At 41.5% G+C, this 19,443-nt stretch overlaps 1 protein-coding gene across 6 annotated transcripts in view; it reads left to right on the plus strand.

Annotated features, from left to right (window-relative positions):
* The window catches only part of LOC122776885 (synaptotagmin-2-like), a 62,397-nt gene that overhangs the window by 35,036 nt on the left and 7,918 nt on the right, over positions 1 to 19,443 (plus strand). For 4 of the 6 annotated variants that reach the window (XM_044037647.1, XM_044037650.1, XM_044037649.1 and 1 more), the window contains 7 exons: positions 10,437 to 10,649; positions 10,990 to 11,150; positions 15,704 to 15,841; positions 16,840 to 17,007; positions 17,501 to 17,668; positions 18,822 to 18,939; positions 19,279 to 19,412. In XM_044037647.1, coding sequence (XP_043893582.1) covers positions 10,457 to 10,649; positions 10,990 to 11,150; positions 15,704 to 15,841; positions 16,840 to 17,007; positions 17,501 to 17,668; positions 18,822 to 18,939; positions 19,279 to 19,412 — 1,080 coding nt within the window. In that variant the 5' untranslated portion in view covers positions 10,437 to 10,456. The remainder of the gene's footprint in view (positions 1 to 10,436; positions 10,650 to 10,989; positions 11,151 to 15,703; positions 15,842 to 16,839; positions 17,008 to 17,500; positions 17,669 to 18,821; positions 18,940 to 19,278; positions 19,413 to 19,443) is intronic. The other 2 variants (XM_044037651.1, XM_044037652.1) reach the window with 1 other exon arrangement.

The raw sequence follows: 19,443 nt of genomic DNA on the forward strand, positions 1-19,443 counted from the left end.
GGTGGATTTGTGCACGGCCCGGAGGCAACACAGCAAGGAGCAGCGTGACACTTTATTGTGTAGACTGAATACGTTGAGAATTATGTTTCTGGTGACGAGGAAAGTCCTGTACATGTGTGCTCTCTCCGAGGGCTGCGAGAAAAGAATGACGTCATTATTTGGGCGTGGTTAATGCAGAAATGTTGAGTTTCTTGTAGACCCTTTTGAGAGCTACATCACCGGAATGTGCGCGCACAGTTTGGGGTCAGAAAACACACTCTTACCATTAACTTGTATAACAGTCCAACACATAAGAGGCCTACTTGTAGCGTAGTTGGCTGTGAAAATAGAACCAGCAAGTTCTTCAGAATCCCTACAGGATCTGAAAAAAATAGAGATCGTCTGTAGCTAAGTTATCATTTACCAGCTCTTTCTGTTAGATTACGATGAAAGGCCTGGATTTCAAAGAAATATGTGTGTCAACGCACATATGTATATGAAACCTATGCTTCCCAAATGTACGTTGTGGTCTTGGATGTAGCTAGCTTGTAGCTAGCTGCCGGCCAGCACACTGACAAGTAAACATGGTGTGCTAAAAACGTTCCTTGTAAGACTTGTACGCACATAGACTTTCTCGGGCTAGGTTTATCTATAAGGTAAGAGTGAATAGCTGGCCACTGGATATCTGGCCACTTGCTAATATCACCTAGCTAATCTTTTATGGAAGCTAGGTCAGGCAGACTGTTGCCGTCAGCTTGTTTATTTAGGTATTGTTCACGGTCAGCAACGAAAGATTCAGGAGGATATATGAGGACCGTGGACATACATGCTATTCGCTTACCTGACGTTTTCTGACCCCAAACTGCGCACTCATTCTCACTAGGCTTGGAATATTTGTATGCAATGAAAGGGTCTGTTCTTGCCATCTCAAGAGAAATAACACATTTCTCTGTTGTTGCGCATTATGTTCAGACCTTCAGAAACACTGTAAACACTCATTCATGCCCTATTTGTGTATTCAAACTGTAACCATCACTGTCTGCACACTTCAAAATGTCTTCTCTGCTCTGGCGTGGTCTTTGAGGTGATGCTTGAGAGTTGATGATAACAAACTTGGCAATAGTGGAGGAGAAGGCTGTGATAATGTACCTGTTAAGAAAGAGCCAAAAGCAACGATATTGTTGTTATTGTTCCCGACTTGCGAAGCCTCTCCTTGAAAGTTCCATCATTGTTGAAATTGTTTGATGTATAGATGTACAAAAATAGCACAGGGTTATGGACAGAAGGCTCTGTCAACTTCATAACAGAGAATAGTTAGCCAATAAAATGTAGTGCCAGTAAACTTGACCAAGTATCACAAAACCCAAAAAACAAGGGGTTTATGAAGGCCACAACCCTCAAAAATTAGCTTCAGATGTGCTATAAGGTCAAATTTGTTCTTGTCATTAGGTCCAAATGAAAGATTATCAGAAAAATCTGTGAAAAAACACCACTGGTACCTTAGCAGAGTTCCAAAGTGACAACTGTACAGTCTTTCCACCAAATGTCCAAAAGCAAAAACACTTCATTCATCTCATACGATGCTGGAACCAGAATATATTCTGACATATTCATTCTTGCATTAAAATAACAAATAAGAAGCAGATTACTTTTCTTCCTATTGACTGATCTATTAATTGCCGGGCTTTTAACGCTAAGCTATTCAGCTGCTGTCACTTAATATTCACTGGACAGCCTCGAGATTAGTATTGATTTTCACGTCTAACTCCAGAGTATTCCCCGAAAATTTCAAACTAATCCTTTAATGCCACAGTAATGAAAGATAAGAGGTGATTCTCTAACTTAAGAAGAGATTTTCGTTGTCTTATTCCGTACATATTTTTCTCTCTTTAAAACAAGAGGATGTCTGCCGTTGCCGCAGAAGCCCTCTCCTGTTTTTTACTTTTTCTCCACACAGCCTTTACACGCACATTGGGTCACTGTCTCGGTGACAGAATGATCAATCCACCTATCAGGGGACAAGGAAAAGGGCTGAGCTGAGGGGGAGAGGGAGAATGTATGGTAACTGGCTATAAATGATCATGCAGCTCCTTGTTCAGCATTCAAAACCTCAGCGCCTCCTTCCTCCTTTCCAAGGATTCCTCCTGATAATAGCTGAGTCACATTCAGCTGCAGGTGAGAATAAGCGTTCTTTATCTGCACAAGCAGGTTTGTAAATGAGCCTCTCTGGCCCGCCCTTTGGGTCACTGCACAGGGAGATTTATGAGGAACGGTCTCTCTAATTGTCTTTGGTGAGATGATGAGCGAGGCACCCTTTTTGACATCCTTATCTCGGTAGCTGCCCTCAGATCTGCGGTGACATCAGCAGGATTTCCTGTTGCATTTTGCTGACATGAAGATGTAATTGCCATGGTGACACATCTGACTGATGATCAGTGTCTTTTTTTTTCATGCGGATGCTTGTGTTGTTTATTTTTTGGAGTATTTGAGCCGCCCTAATTCTAAGCACAAGAGTCTTCCCCTGACAGTCTGTCCCGGACAGTTTGGCACATCATTTGTTGAGCGAATAATTGATTCTGTTCATGCAGAGTGAAGTTTATATCAGCATTGCTTTACCCTAGAAAAAAACCCAGTATTATTTCACCTTTGGTAGGAAAGTAGTATATTTACCACTTAGGTAAACATACTACAAGTGAACATAGAAATTGTTCTGTGAAGGTATCAAACGGATGAATTCATGGAGAAAATCACACAACCTTTGAACTAATTTCCCGTAAATTTTGGGGAGGGATAGCGGTTTTCAAAATGTTGCACGACCTAGTACTACCCGAGAACATATTGAGCTCTTAAAGTGCCACCATTATGACCGGCATTAATATAAAGTGGTGTAAAAAGATCTAACAAATTCAGCCATAAACATTTCACCGGAGGCAGATTTATGTGCACCTGCACGCCACCCATGTCTGTAACTGTAGAAAAACACTCTAACATCAGAGCAAAATTATGTTCATAAGGAGTGCATTTGTGCCTCTGTGTGTGTGTGTGTGTCTGCCTGCCCGAGAGACAGAGAGAAAGAGAAGGAGAGCTAAGATTTAACATGACAATCAGTGTTAATACTGTGGCAGTAAAGAGCTCTGTAAAGTGTGAAAAAGCTGCAGCGCGTGAGAGAGAGAGAGAGAGAGAGAGAGAGAGTGCCGGTGTGGAGGCGTGGTCTGTATTGCGTCCTCATGTTGCTACTCAGCTGTAAGAGCTCCAAGTACCATTGGGAGGGGCTTGGGTACCAATGATGGTATGAGTATCATTACATTGATAACCGAGATCATAGAAAAAGTGAGACGTAAGGAAGCACCCAACCTATTGACGGGGGTTGATTCGCGATATTTTTTCGATTTTCCCTGTCTTTAAGGACTGCTACCATTTGTATTGACCTTTCAACTGATGAATGAACAGACTAATTTGCTGTCACATCGTGGTCGACCTTCTTTCTGTGAGATTACCCCAAACTGTAATTCTCCTGGATGCCCTTGTTTACGGTGTTTTATGACAAGAAGACAAGAAAAACAAGAAAACATTTTTGAAATCTTTCAAAAAGACCTGTGTTTTTTTTTCAAACTAAAAATGGTATTATTATTTATTTGGCAAATAACAAACTCAATTCAACTTTTTTATTCCCAAATTTGAGCCGGCTTCTCTGAGAAGTAGGGCGGAACAATTCATCGAAATGTTATCGAAATCGCCATACAGCCTACTGCAATTTTCAATTAAAAGCCAAAATGTGTCCAAATATAATTTTAGATTTTAGATTTTAGATTTAGACTGAAGAGAACATCTTTGTCTCTCGCAGATCTGCACAAATGTCACACAGCTATCTTTTTAAATGTGTTTTTCGATTGAAAATGAGAATAATGATGTACAAATGACCACTCCCTCTGACACCGCGAATCACATTGCAATTGCAATTCAAAATCGTTCAGGCCCACTGAGAAGTCATGAATGAATCAAAGGAATGCAAGTAAATAACTATAATTTCACATTTTAATCAAGAAATAATAATGCGCTTTACCCTTTTTTTCTCCATTTTTTTTAATAAAACTGTACGTTTGAAAATTCATGGGGAACAATAATAATTATATTTTAGCATTCAAAATATCATTTTATTGAAAGAGTTTCCACATGCATACATATGATAGAAACATAAAAAATGATTGTGATCATTACCAATGCTGTTAATTGAGGGCAGCTGTGCCATAAACCGTACATTGGGCGGCAGTCCAGTACATTTTGTAAGCACTGTAGCTCTCAATAATTAGATTATTCCAATACTTGTGGTGTATTAAGCAGCAGAGTCATGCATTAAGAACGTGGGGCGGTCGGCCTCTGTTTTCCTATCAATCATCATTGGATTTCAGAAAGCACGCCGATTCTTGCACAGCCTTCACCGATCATTTTACAAAATAATTCATCGACATATGCCTCGTGAAGTTACACCACACCCACCTCTCCACTACCTAGTTACATTACAGTAAGTGTTTATCCAGGCAAAGTGCTTCATTTGAATCCACTCTATAGGTGTTTCTTGGCATTTTCAGCCATATTTCATATTTGCAGCTGTCTTGCTTCACCGGGGCGACAGTATAATGCTGCTGTGATGTGAAATGATACACTCCATGTGTGTAGCGCCTGAATGTCACCAAGCACAAGATCTAAACACAGCTATGCTGACAAACACAGAGAGTTGTTTGGAGCTGATAGGCTTAGTTGTTTTTTTGTGTGAACTCATTTTGGCATTCATTTATATTTAAAAGTTGCGCGCTACAACTTTAATTTTAATAAGGCAGGCACAAATGTGGCATTTGTGCTGTTGTAAAACTATATTGCGATGTTTTTTGACACAAAAATATCTCATTATGATAATCAAAACATTGTCATGTAAAAAACATGAGGAGTTATTAAATATTTTAATCACTGTTAAGTAAAAAACCCTCAGCACCCGTCAGATGCTTGGCATTCTCCCACTGGTGTTCTTGAAAGCTCTTGGTCAAGAGTTTCAGAATCTGGCAGTGGCACTCGAACACACTGTGCCATTCACCGAGTTTGCCAGAAACTCTTTTGTCAGTCTCTTGGCTTTCGACAATTACACGACAAAAGATGCTTTACAACTACAGCAGGCTCCTTTTTGCTGAAATCCGTGGGTGCTACATACTCTGCGTTTGCGCGACTGTGTCAATGCTGGCTGGAGATCTGCATAGCTGCAGAGCTATACCCTAATATTATGTGCAAGTGATAGTGAGGGATGCAGAGTGTTACAGGAGGATCTTGTAACGTGGCTGGAAAAACAGCAGTGAAACACAAAAGTAAGAATGCAAACGACAGCATGTTGTAATGAGAATGAAGTGGTGCGTCAGTGGTACTTCTCACAATAGCGGGATTGAGAATTGCTGCATTACTCTGTGTTATTCTGCTTCTACAATGGAATAAAATCTTGGGTACAGTTTAGACCACTTTCCATAGTCTCATCCTTCACTTGTAAATAACAAGGAATACAGCCACAACACGGGCCTTCTAATCCTATTCAGACTTGGACAAAATGAGACTGTTATGACTGTGGGAGCCCCAAGTCCATTTCAGCAGGGGTGAATAACTGTAGAACAGCAAGAGTTCAGGAGCACAGTGGCACATTATCTCTAATTGAAACGATTCCACTGTCTCAGCTCAGCTTTCTGAATACAGTAATGCTCTGTCTGATGGATCAAATAAAATACGATGTCCCTTGTTCTCTAAGTGTTCCAGTAATCATAGTCCAGACAGATCATAGGTCAGCTGTGACTCAGAGGCAGCCGACTCAATGTTCTCCTCACACTGTCCTCCAGTGTGTTCATCAGAAATTCAAGATGCATGTGGTGCCTTACACTTTAAGTTATTTCCTCAGTATCTAATGCGGCTTGGCTCCGGCCTAAAATAGCTCAATGGGACTGAGATGAACTGGAAGAGTCACTCGGCAAGTGTAAATTCCAAATTAGAGCACACAAGCATATGTAACTTGTCGGAGACAGATGATCTGCACGTCACACGAGGGTTTTGACTTGGCCTGTGTCTGAAATGATCAAATTAAGAATGTCTCGAGTATAAAAAAATGAAAAACATCCTTCTGTATTGGCGCAATCACATTAGTAAGACTTGGAGGAAATGAAGCTGCACAGCTAGTTCAGCTAGAGGCCAACCACCCCGATCCACCCACACGTAGCCCATAATGTCACAGATGGTGGAGGGCCTCAGTGGGGGCTGAATGATTTCACTGGGGTCACATTAGTGAGATTGCTTTGTGTCTTAAAGGACGCCGGTCGTCTGGCTGCCTGTGACAACTGCACAGCCATTGCTGTTGTTTCCCCTTGAATACAACAACCTTTTCACTGTGCCTTAATATTCAATACTTAATTTCCCGCCCCAGTGCTCCTGACTGTTGCCCCGAGCAGCGGTCACGAGACCCCCATAGCCGGTTTTCTCTCCATTTACAGAAGCCATTTTGTGTGTTTATGGTAAGTCTTTGCAGGCCTTGAATCAGGTCCATTTATAATGAGTGATTATTTATGTTCAAATGTTACACACACACACACATTTTCATTTGCACACCCTCACAAGCACATATTGATCAGCTACTGGCAGTTAGCAGTGTGTACTGTAGGCAAGTTGTCAAGGCCGGGGGGAAACAAAGGACTTGGTGTTTGACTGTCGATTGCTAATTAATTGCGGTTCAGGGTACTTGTTGTGGTGTAATGAAACAGCTGCACGACTTTAGCTCACTCACCTTAGGTTGTTTTTTTTTAGATCTGACCTGGGTGCTAATAAGGTCTTAATAAACACAGTCCTCCATGAACGGTGACGGCTCCACCGCAGACCCAGGGTTTCCCATCACCGTGTGGTCAGTGACTCATCACACGTGTGGCGTCACATTGCGTTTCTTTGTCATGTGTTAACATGTGCATGTTCTCCCACCGCTCTCATTTCCTCGTGATACTTTCATGGATTACGTTACACAAAAGCAGATTAGTGCCTTAAATAGACTGTAAAGAGCGCCTCCTTAGCTGAAGGACTAAAAATTTAGAGCATGAAATTCACCGTCTTAGGTTTGAACCTTTGTCGCAAAATCAAACCACTAAAAGTGTCTGAAAGTAAAATAAGGAATTTTATGAAAACAACAGAAATATCATGCAAGAATAATTGATAAAAATCAATGTTTTTTTCTTCTTAGACATGCAGTCGAACAGATGCATACCATTTCTATCGCAAAAGTGGTTGTTCTGTCAATTTGAACACTGGATGTGTTTAAACCGTCTTTTTCATTTTCAGCTGATTTCTTGAAGCTGCCTGCCCTCACGTGCATCGTGTAGACGGAACTTCATTTTCAGTTTAACTGTTAACTGCCGGTCTTAGAGGGTTCTGAACCGTCCAACTCGGAGCAGTAAATGTAGTGATCAGTGGTGGACTATTCCCACAGCTGCACTTCTCCGGGCAATCAAGCCGAGCCATTTTTTTTTAAGGATATTATGACTCGAAGTTGAATGTTTACAAAATGAGGCTCGCGTTGGGGAATGTAGTTCCAAACCCCCACCAATTGCAGTGAGATGGGTATTATAGTAAATGTTTATTGAATAAAATGTCTATTTAAAATTTAAATGTATCCTGTGAAGGCTTTCCTGAGCATCAAGGCTCTTGTCTAAGTAATTCCCTGCCTCGCACTCACACAATTACACACATGCACCTAAAGCAGCTCAGTAAAGATCTGTTGGCCACGGCGCAGCTTCTCTGGAGCAGATGGAGGTTAGGAGTCTTGCTCAAGGGCATCTCAGTGGTGGTAATGAGCAAAAGGGAGGCTCTATTGCTTCTTTTCACAGATGGATTCTGTTGGTTCAGGGACTAAATCACCAACGTCCCTGTCAGAATCCCTGATTTCTTACTTCTAGCACACATTTAGGAGCTAAGCCTCCTAAGGAACTACTGTGTGCATGCCCACAGTTCTGTTCTGTTCATACTAAACAAGGGTCTGCGCTTGCCACGCCTGCGTATTTCGCCCAGTTCTGTATGTCCTTGTGTTCTTTGAGCACTGAGTTCAAAGCACACCTCCTTGCATGATCTCAAGCAAGTTTCCATTAATTGGAAAGTGATGTGCTGTGTGGGAGACTCAAGCTGGAGGTGTGCTTGCGTTTGTCCACATCGGGACCCCAGAGGACCTTTGCTGAGATGTGGAAAATGCGATCTCGGCCTAGAGTGGTTAACCAGCCTTCTGTACTTGGCCTCTTGTCAACCCTCCACACAAGCGTATGAATGCACCAGGAACAGTCAGTTAACATCGCACTCCTCGCAAATCCATATTGTTAAATACCTAAAGGTGAGTTTTGAAGGTGCAAAACTGTATTTTTCAATAATAAAAGCCATTTATCGTTGATTTGTCTGCAGTGAGCACTAACAGCTGACCTGGGCGACAGCACTAATGGCTGCAATAAAAAAATAACCTAAGCCTGTGTCCTCTCTGTCCGTCCTCAGAGTGGAGGAGATAAAAACGCTTGAGCACATATCTATGAATGTTAATTTAATTGGACTGGCTTGTCCTGTTGTGAGGGACAAACAGGTTAAAGTGCACATAAACCTCCAGTGTGCGTGGATGCTTTCCATATTACCACGATATCTGCAGTAATGTGTGAGACAGCGCCGAGACAGTGAGGCCCGTGATTGCCGCTTTATTGCGCAATTCAGTTCTAAATGTGCGGCGGGTGAAGACAATTCACGGTCGTTTTCTTAATCACCTGGACAATTCATGCACAATGTTTTAGGGCACATTTGTAATATCACTGTGTTATTTTACACCTTCTGCCGCCGGGGGGGGGGCGGGGCATAGAGCCAAACAATCATTCACTCTCACACTCACACCTACAGTCAAATCTAGAGTCTCCAATTTGCCTAATCCCCAAATCTGCATGTTTTTGGACTGTGGCAGAAAACCGGACAACCCAGAGAAATCACTCACACACACACACAGGGAGAACATGCAAACTCCATGCAGAAAGGCCCTTGTTTGCAAAACCGCGTCTTCCTGCTGCAAAGGCAAGAGTTATTTTACACGCTGTCAGTCTCAATTTATGTAATTATAAGATAAAATACTGGCAGAATTGCTGGCACCAGCTTGGAAAACTGGCAGCAGAGAGAGAAGGGGAATTCCACTTTAATAAAAATAAGCAGAGGTCTCTTCTTGTGATGCCCGTCATCCCTCTCTGCTCTCTGGGTCTCACCCGATCACTCATCACTCTGTTGGCAGGCTCCACTTGGTACACTGTGATTTCTGGAAACGATAAGAGCTCCGACTGAACATTTGTTTGGTCTGTGGAAACACCGCCGTGGAACGGCCCCGCAGTTGTTTGCTTTGTTTCGGCCGCAGAGCCACATGTCCAAACTAAACGTGATAAATTGATAACTGGTGGTTATTCGTCATACATATTGTGTCACTGATCTGAATTCATTGTCGTCGTCCCCTTGTCCTCCCAACCCCTGTGAAATATGTTGGAAACACTATACAGTGGCAGCGTGTGCTGTCGACTGTTTTGTGCCATAATCATTTTATAATATAAATCCTTTTGCATTTCCTCAGTGGATATGGATTAACTTTGACTGGGTCATGAAAGGCGAGCTTCATCATAACTTTTAGAAACGTGTCCTGTTTTTTTTTATAGTGTCATCTGATAGTGTTAAGTGGCTGAGATGATTAAACTCTTAAACGTGGGATAGAATCTTTATTGTCATTGCACTTTTTACAGTGAATGAAATGCAACTTTCTCAGTGCAATAGTAACAAAAACACACAGGCATATTGCACAATCCTTTGCATTAGCTGAAGCCTACTGCTCACCTGTTATATGTACAGTATGTATATTATTACCTAATGCACTAACGCCCCATTCTTCACCAAGTTAGCTCTGGTTCTGTTCAGAATTACAGGACCTTGCCGTGGCCCAGGGAATTAGCTCCCTTTTTCACATTTTTTTTTACTAGAACCGTCGTAATCAAGCATGCATTAGACATGAATAGTGAACCGTAGATGCATCATGGTGTTTAAGCTGTTATAACACATACAGTCCTCCTTCACATTCAATTTTCTTTGCACAAATTTTAAAGATTATGCCTCTCGGTCTCGGATTTAGCCTAAAAATAACTCTCGCTGACGCAGGTAGCGTTTTGATAGAGCACCACAAATCATTCCTTCATCCTTTATTTTCTGGTAACCTAACGCCTCATTATTAATGTCAGACTTGTGCGTGACCGTATTTGTCCAAGGCATGTCTCTGGAAATATGAAAACTGGCCAAATAAATCAACCCTTTGATAATGAGCAACATCTGCCTGTTGGACTTACATAAGTGTAATGTGCATTCACTCATGGCTGTGTGTTGTTTTCCCCGCTGCTTTTCAGGGACCGCGTGTGCAGCCTAAATGACGAAGTTCAACTTGTTCAGGCACCAGACAGCGCCCATGGTTGCTGCTAAGCCGACGGGGGCCAATGCCTTGAGTGTGACTTCAGCCCCCGTCGCCGTCTCCGCCGACAACTCCACCGAGCCCGTCAACGACAACAATGCCTTCGACGAGATCAAGAACAAGTTCCTGAACGAGATCGACAAGATCCCACGTGAGTGCCAGCCAGAGCCCAAACCTGTTCCGATCAACCAACTCGCACTGATGTCACGCCTAAGCAATGATTTTGGAATTAGATTTTCTCTTTTGCCGCAGGCATCTGCAGCCTCATAATGTCTTTATTCGGTATCGATCACTGGCTGCCCTTCCTAATGGCAGAGAAATCTAATTTTCACCCAATCTAATTGCTAGACTAGCACCCCTCTTACTAAATATATTTGTCCCAGGACATGACATGGAGTAGACTAAATGATCAGTTGGTCAAATGTCAAAGCATTTGCTTTATCTGTGGATACATCATCCATGGCATTGATTCGTATTTTTCGCCCCCTCAGTGCCAACCTGGGCCAGCATTGCCATCGCCGTGGTTGCCGCTCTACTCATTCTAACGTGCTGCTTCTGCATCATCAAGAAATGCTGTTGCAAGAAGAAGAAGAACAAGAAGGGCAAGAAGGGGAAGGGTGACATGGGAATGAAGAACCTGAAAGGCGGAGAGGTATGTTTCACCGCCGGGGGGTCACGTCACAGCCGAGGGAATTTGCACCACCAACACTGAACACGAAGCAGGGAATTGACACCTACACTGTGCACGATTCCAGACAACTAATATATACGGAGCCATTATGTGGGTTTTTATTATTGCTTTCTACCACAATGGACAGAAAATATGCATGAGTTTAACTCGAGGAACTTGAAAACAAGTAGTATTTTTGGAACAATTTTTCTCAAGCAACTTTACAGTGTATCAAATTACAAATGACTGACAGAAACTGTTTCACGATTTCATGGCTTTCTAACCCACTAAAGTCTATTCTCCACAGGTGTTGATTACATTCTTTACCCACCATGAATACTTTTATTTCGCTCTCTTTCTTTGTTTTTTTGTAATTATTATTATTATTGTTATTATTATTATTATTTACTGTATTTGTCATGAATGTTATTGTTGCTGTTTTTTGTGCTTTGGGATTTGAGTGGAAAATGACAGAGCCTTTATCTATTCAGCTCCAACTAAGTCATTAAGGAGTAATTATGAAAATTAGCAGTTCGCACAATGACATTGTTTTGGGCCTATAATTATTATTTTTTCCACACGTGTGATTGATGATTTGACAAAGCACAATGGGAAAACATCTAAAACTGGAGTTGTGTTAAAAACCCAGCGACCCTGCTGCACAGGATACGATTGTGCTGACGCGGAGGCTCCTCTGTCTGTCATTTTCCACGCTCCCAACTGTGTAGCTGACTGCATTTGCTGTGATTACCCTTCTTTGGTGTCTGCTGTGAGTTCAATCTCTTCCTTTGTCTCTGCTCTCCTCCTTCCTGCTTTGTGTCTTATGTGTGCTCCGTGTATCTTGACTGTGGTGGACTTCTCTGCCTACGGTAGGTCTGATGGCACGCGGCACCCCTCTCTGGCCGCTCTGTGTAAGCGCAGACCAGGGCAGAGGGGAGCATTTGTGGGGAGTGGGCTGGGCTGGGCTTGGAGGGATTGGATTGCAGTGATGATGACAATGAGTGCGATGGCTTCCTTAGTTTTTTTGCAAGCTTAGGTGCTGCGGGTGCTTGAGGAATCTATGGGAGCGTTTTAAGCTGCTTTCGCAAAAATCCACTGAACTGATATGCCGCACCAACTGCTATGTCTTGATTATCCAGAGATTGCAATTTTTTGGCTAAAACAACATACAAAGACATGTTTAAGTGGTTTGTAAATGAACATGAATCTCATCCTGTAGTCGAGCCTTTGAATGACGAGTGCACTCAGCAACTCACTAGAGATCACTAACATGCATGTGCAAGGGGTAAGCTGCGTATTTGTCAAAGCAAAATAGCTGCAAAAACGACCCTAAACGGAGAGCTTTGAGCATGTTTCCACCATGACAGACCTCAAAAGCGCATATCTCAAATCATTCCTCTCCACACAGACATTGACTCCGGTCTGAAATCCACTAACTGTGCAAACGCGCTCCAAGCTCCACAACAGTTACAGCTGTTTGTAGGAAATGACAAAGACCAGCATACGCCCTTGCAGTAGGAACCATTGAATGGCCACAACTTGACTTGAGAGTAACTTTCCTGGATGACCCATGCTGCTGACATACAAGGTGACAGTCATTGACACCCCCACCCCCCCTTCTCTCCCCCTGAAGCACTTGGGTCTCACTGAGGAGAAATGGTGGGCCGGGATGTTTGCCCACATTTGCAGTCAACTGATTTCAGTTGATTCCAAGTTGCGGCTACAACCACCTGACAGTGTAAAGACTTGTTTCATTGGATAAAACCTCAGTGCCGAGCTCCGCACTTCACCTCACGGAGTTGACCAAAGGGCACTCATTCAGACCCACCATGTCTTTATCTTTGAACCCCCACTGGAAGTATGAGAACTACTGGAAATTCTCTATGTAGCATGATCCCTCCATGGATGTGTACATTTCACTCCGAACACATGTACAAAGGTTTTGGGCGTGATTAAAAAAAAAAAGAAATATATATACTGTATGTCATAGAGGTTTATATAAGGTTTTATAAGGTAATTCATGTACATTAATCATCAGAAAGAAACTTGGATCCTGCATTGTGTGGCCTGGCATGCTTGAATGAAAAGCATTTAGCACAATTTAGTGTGAAAGTGTGCGTGTGTGTGCGTGCATAGGAAGCATGCGTGAGAGCCTGCATGGAAGCAAATGTGAGTGTGTGTGTGTGCGTGTGTGCGTGTGCCCTGTTCCTCTTCCAGCTCTTCATTGCGTAGCTGGACCCTTACGAAGACATCAATGTCTTTTCAAGACGCCAGCCATAGGGAAGTAGGCCATACTGAGTTATTAAACAACTTCATGAACTATCAGGAGTGAAAGTTTACTTTAATATTTATTATCTGAGCATATTTGCCCCTCGCTCGATTAGTCAGAGTTGAAAGAGCCGAGAGCCGGAGGAGGCGCTGGTGTGATGTAACGACGAGATGGCTGATAAAAAAAAAAAAATACGACGACGTGACTTCACTTTTTCATCACGCTCCAATTATCTCAGGAGCAGTTAATTGTCATCAAACTGCTGCACAGTGTTAGAATAATGATCCATGAAACATTATCAGCCAGAAAATGCTAACAGCTAGTTATAACAATAATAAGAGCAGGATAATATGTGTTTACTTTTGTAGCCCTTGTTTAAAAAGTCTTGGGAGAAAATAAGTTACTCATTAAGTTATGAGAAGAAAACGAGACCACTAAACTGAACATAACTGAGTTGGTAAAGAAACGCCTGTGACTGAAATACATAGATCATTTGGTTATAAAGTGGTAAAAATGTAAATAAGTGAATTAATAATTCAATTATTAATACTCTGAGATATTGTGTTTCATAGACCTCAGGCAACCAATGAAACACAATATCTAAGATTAAAGGCATATTTCCCTTTTCTTTTCTTTTCTTTTGGAAAACAACACTTTATACCCTAACCCAGAGGTGTCAAACTGGCGGCCTGCGGGCCACATGCGGCCCACCTCTTAATATCATGTTGTAATGAAAACATGGCCCACGACCTCCTCTTTTACTTTGAAATTCTGTAAAATATTATCATGAATATCTTTTTTTTGCGATATCAAGTTATAACTTTAAGACATTTTTAGACCAGACTAGACGCTAATTGGCTCAAATGGCCCTAAGGTCATTTGACTTTGACACCTTGACCCTAAACCTATCTGAAACTATTCATCAATTCACTGCATTTACATTTTAACCCCATTATGACCAGATTATTTATGTATTTAAGTCACAGGCATTTCTTTACCAACTCAGTTTTGTTCAGTTTAAGTCTTTTTCTTCTCATAACTTGATGAGTAAGGTATTCTATCGCCACATGTTTTAAACAAGGGCTGCATTAATGAGTCTGGTGTGTCAGGAGGAGAGACGCCGCAAACAGTAATATTGTGTGTCTTGACGTAAAGTAAACCAGCTTACACTGTTGTCGGTTGGACTTTTTAGCAATTTTAGCAAGTTTGCAGACTTCTCAAAACAGACGTGTCAGGAGACGCTGTGTCGGCGTTTTTAATTGCACGATCTTATACCTGTCACAGCGCCGTCGTCCTGCGGTTCCTCACAGATGTGTCGCAAGGGTCGCTTGTACTGGAAATATGCTGTACACGCCATGAGGAGGACAAAATAACCAGAACACCCGTCACTTAATGAAAGATTTCACTTTAATGTTTTGAAAACATAATTCCACAGTCTGTTTTTCATGTGGCCTTGGCTCATGTTTGGTGACGCCGCGGTCCTCTGCGTGGGATACGTTGTCACGATTTTAAGAGACTTTGTGAACAAGTGGACGTGACTCATTACTGATGAGTCATACTGGACTTGAGAATTGAGAATTTAGCTTTTTATTTCTTGGAATTCAGTGAATCGGGTTCTTGTTATTTTGTCCATAAGTGAGTTGTATTCATTTAAAAACTACCTTTCAAAAAATCCCAGTGATTATGAGCGTATAAACGAACTTCCAGTGGATCAGCTATTGTATTACTTTGCATTTTATGTAAGGTATTCCTGTTATATCTCTCCACCCTCTGTATATTGACTGTTTTTCTCTTGTTTCCCACTCGTTCTTCTTCTTTTCTACTCTATTTCTCTCTATCTCTCTCTCTGTCTGTCCTTCTGTCAGTCTTTATATACTATAACTGGTAAATGACATTTCTACGATGTTACGTAGTCCCGGGAGAGAACTCCCTGCCTCTGATCTTAGCAGAGTGTATCATTACCTGTAAATGCTCATTATAAAAAAAGAAAAAAAAGAAAAGAGGAAACAGCAAATGGTGTCACCCAAGAAATAGTGAAATCAAGTCAGGTTGCAACTGTGGTCATCGATGAACAGATTGCACTAGTAACACCGGGGTGAGCAGGGGGTAAGTGGCAGGTAGGTGTTGTGACTAACCCGACTGCTGATGCCCAAAGGTTTGATGTTCAGCACAGCCACCACGTCCAAACAGTCCTCTTACTTGTCTCTCTGCCACCTGCCCAACCCCCCTCCCCTCCCTCTGTCTGTCTGTCTGTCTGTCTTTGCAGAAACCACAGGATGACGATGATGAAGAAGACGACATCGAACCTGGACTGACTGGAGACGAGAAAGAGGAGGAAGTGAAGGAGAAAGAGAAGCTCGGGAAGCTGCAGTACTCTATTGACTATGACTTCCAGGAGAACAAGGTGACAAGATTGTTTTACAGTTTCTGGCAAAGCACCCTGACTTTAAAATTTGACCAAAGTCATTAAAACAAATATTTGTTCTGGGTTAAAATAAAGATAGATGTAATGTCCTGCTCTGTTTTATTCATATTTTAATAACATATTTTCTTTGTAATCACAACATCTTTGGTAAAATGGTCATCACTATTATTTTTTATCAATATTGAAATCTTTAATGAATAAAAAAGTATATATTTACATATAAAAAGTAAATATAAAGCGAGATCATTGAACACAAACACGTCAATAACCGCCAATGTGCCAATATTTGTTAAAGAAAATCTGAAACATTAAACATACAAATATTTACTTTTTTTTTTACACAATTTCATCATTGAGTTCCTTCCATAACTTTACCCCCAAATCTGACACACATCTGTATTTAATATTTGTTCTCACTTTCTCTTACTAGTTTCAAACATAAATAATCCTCCTGAATTACAATTTCCTCCTCTTAGTTTAAAGAATGTCTGAAAGTGAACAGGAAAAGTTTTATTCACTACACAAAAAAAATATCTCCAGTGTCTAGAAAGGTTAACATGAAAGATCCTATGAAAAGATTAGTGGATTCCAGATATCCAACTTCATTTATTATTCTAATTGCTCTTTTCTGAAGTTTAATTATAGCATCTAAGTTATAAGTTAAGAGTATGACATGTAAGGCATTACAAATGAACAGTACAATATCCTAAGGCAGTTTTTATTCAATAAATTATTTTGTTTTATAAAGAATAGCAATAGATTTGGATATTTTATGTTTACTGAATCATTCATGTTAATTATTTGTTGAATAATAGAGACTAAATATTTGAATTTCAACATTATCTGTTATAAATATGGGCGTGGTTCCTCAGAAATTTTTTTTTATTATTATTTGATTATTTAAAGGGATCCATGACATTGTGAGGGATTTATGTTTAGTACAGTTTTGAGTTTTAATCACCTTCATCACTCACCAGCTGGCTGTGGGGATCCTGCAAGCTGCTGATCTCCTCTCTATGGACAGCGGCGGCACCTCTGACCCGTACGTCAAGGTCTTCGTCCTTCCCGATAAGAAGAAGAAGTTTGACACCAAGGTTCACAAGAAAACTCTCAATCCCGTCTTCAACGAGACGTTCTGCTTCAAGGTGAGCTAAAACACCTTCACTGATGACTTATCAAAATAACAAACCCGTCTTATCTGTTTAATGGGCGGACAGCTCTGGTTAAAGGTCAACTCCTCCCCCCCCGCTTCTATTTCACTTTGACTTTAAAAACAAGCGCCTGCTCAGATTCTGATGTCTTTTTCCCTCTTTAACACTCGTGGCCAGCACTGATAACAAAAAAAAAAAAAGCAGCGGACATTTTGAAGGAGAGTGTGTATGACAATCAAATTAAAGGGGAGGGCCACATCCAGTGTTTATAAACAAAAACAATTCAAAAGGCTTTACCTTGTCAAAGTCAAAGTTGTTCTGCTGAAGCGGCGTGTTATTAAGTCAGGCAGGATCAGGCTGCACGCCGAAAATTGCAACTTATATTGCTTTACACTATACTTTTCTTTATGTTTTCTGTAGAAGCCATTACACATGTATGAAATAAAAAAAAAACATAAAACAAATACATTTGGTTGCTGTTTTTCAGATTCCATTCCAAGAAATGGGAGGGAAGACACTTGTGATGTCCGTCTACGACTTCGATCGCTTCTCTAAACATGATGTCATCGGTGAGATTAAAATACCCATGAATACCCTTGACCTGGCTAAGCCAATAGAGGAGTGGCGAGACCTGGACAGCGCGGATCAGGAGGAGGTGAGGGGGCGCCGGGTTTACGTGCTGTGTGGAGTGAACAGCTGAATGACACAGTGCGACGGGGAGTCGATGTTTGATGTTTAAAAATACGAGCTGACAATATTGGCTGCGACTTGTGAATGCAAGCGAAACAAAAAACAAAACGACAGCATACTCGGCTAATTACGACGGTACAGAAATAACCGTGAGCACAAGGTGCCGACTTTGAGGCTGAAGGTTTTCATTTCCTAACCGACTGTTGGGCTCCATCTGTGGCCATGCAGTCTGTATTTACTACGTTCAATATCATACCGCATCAGGATATTAAAACAGGTATTAGCCTTTGCGACTGCCGCCTCTCCGGAGTCACCTTTGAAGTTAATACTCACACTACAGTTAATTGAGCTTGTAGACATTTTATTTTATTGACTTTGAAAACACATGAGTCAATGTGGTTAAAAATAATTCTTTGTACTAATACAAACATTTACATAAAAAGGGGCAGTTTGTGTGTCTCTGTATTGTTAAGTCAAGGATCTCTGAACTTAAACTTAGCAGCAGGCAGAGATTGAAAGCGATTGTTTGTCTACACGGTGGACTGTAAAAACACATTTATATGCATTTTTTATTTATTAATATGCACCTTTAATGTGTATGAGAGAGAGAGAGTGTCTGTGAGAGAGAGATACTGAGCTTGGCTAAGGCTCAGTTACTTACTTGGTCAAGTGTAAAAAAAGAAAAGACAAGAAAAGCCACATCTGCATCTGTCGTTAAATTCCTCTCCACTTTCACCCGTTTATTCTCCAATTCAGACCCTTGTTTATTTAGAAGGAGGCCTTCGAAAGAGACCAAAATAAATAATTCAACTAAGCGGGTTCGTTATCAGGCTTCTTGCCGATGAACTGAGCATTTGGATCAGGTGTGTTGGAGCAGGGAAACCTCTTAAACATGCAGGACAGTGTGTCCCCAGGACCAGGATTGAGAAACTGTGTGTTGTTGGATGTGTGGCAGTGGGTGGCAACAGGCCAAAACACAAGAGTTTCCGAATATACTGACTGTGCCGTTGTTGTTGTTGTTTTTTAGTCTCTGAAGACATGTCATGGTCCTTTAATGACTAAATATAAACCATTTCTTACGTAATGTACCTTTTGACTCTCCCTCTCCTTCTTCCCAGCCGGAGAAACTGGGTGACATTTGCATCTCCCTGCGTTACGTCCCCACTGCCGGAAAACTCACCATCTGTATTCTGGAGGCTAAGAACCTGAAGAAAATGGACGTGGGTGGACTGTCAGGTGCTGTACCTACTGTGCACTCAACTCAGCATCACATACCCCATCTTATTACCACAGTATCCCACATATCCACACACACTTTTAATGTATACTCTTGCACAATATCTGGTATTTTGGTCCAGATTAACATGTAATTCAGACGCTCACAGTGAGACTGCAGCTCTGCTCACGTGCTGACGCTGCAGTCCTCCCCGTGCAGCAACTCTTCACTCCCCACCTCCGGCTTCAGCATTGGCCCCATCTGTTGGTGCATTACAGCACTGCAACCCACATATGCATGTCAAGGGCATTTTTCTCCAGCACATCAAGATTTGTTACGCTTGTCTTTGTCTATTTTAGATCCCTATGTGAAAATCAACCTGCTGCAGAATGGAAAGAGGCTGAAGAAGAAGAAAACAACGGTGAAAAAGAACACTTTGAATCCGTACTACAACGAGTCCTTCAGCTTTGAGATTCCTCTCGAGCAGATGCAGGTAAGGGTGTGGAATAATGTGTTAAAATACC

Source organism: Solea senegalensis, linkage group LG11 (genome assembly GCF_019176455.1).
Source record: "Solea senegalensis isolate Sse05_10M linkage group LG11, IFAPA_SoseM_1, whole genome shotgun sequence".
Classification (NCBI taxonomy): Eukaryota; Metazoa; Chordata; class Actinopteri; order Pleuronectiformes; family Soleidae; genus Solea; species Solea senegalensis.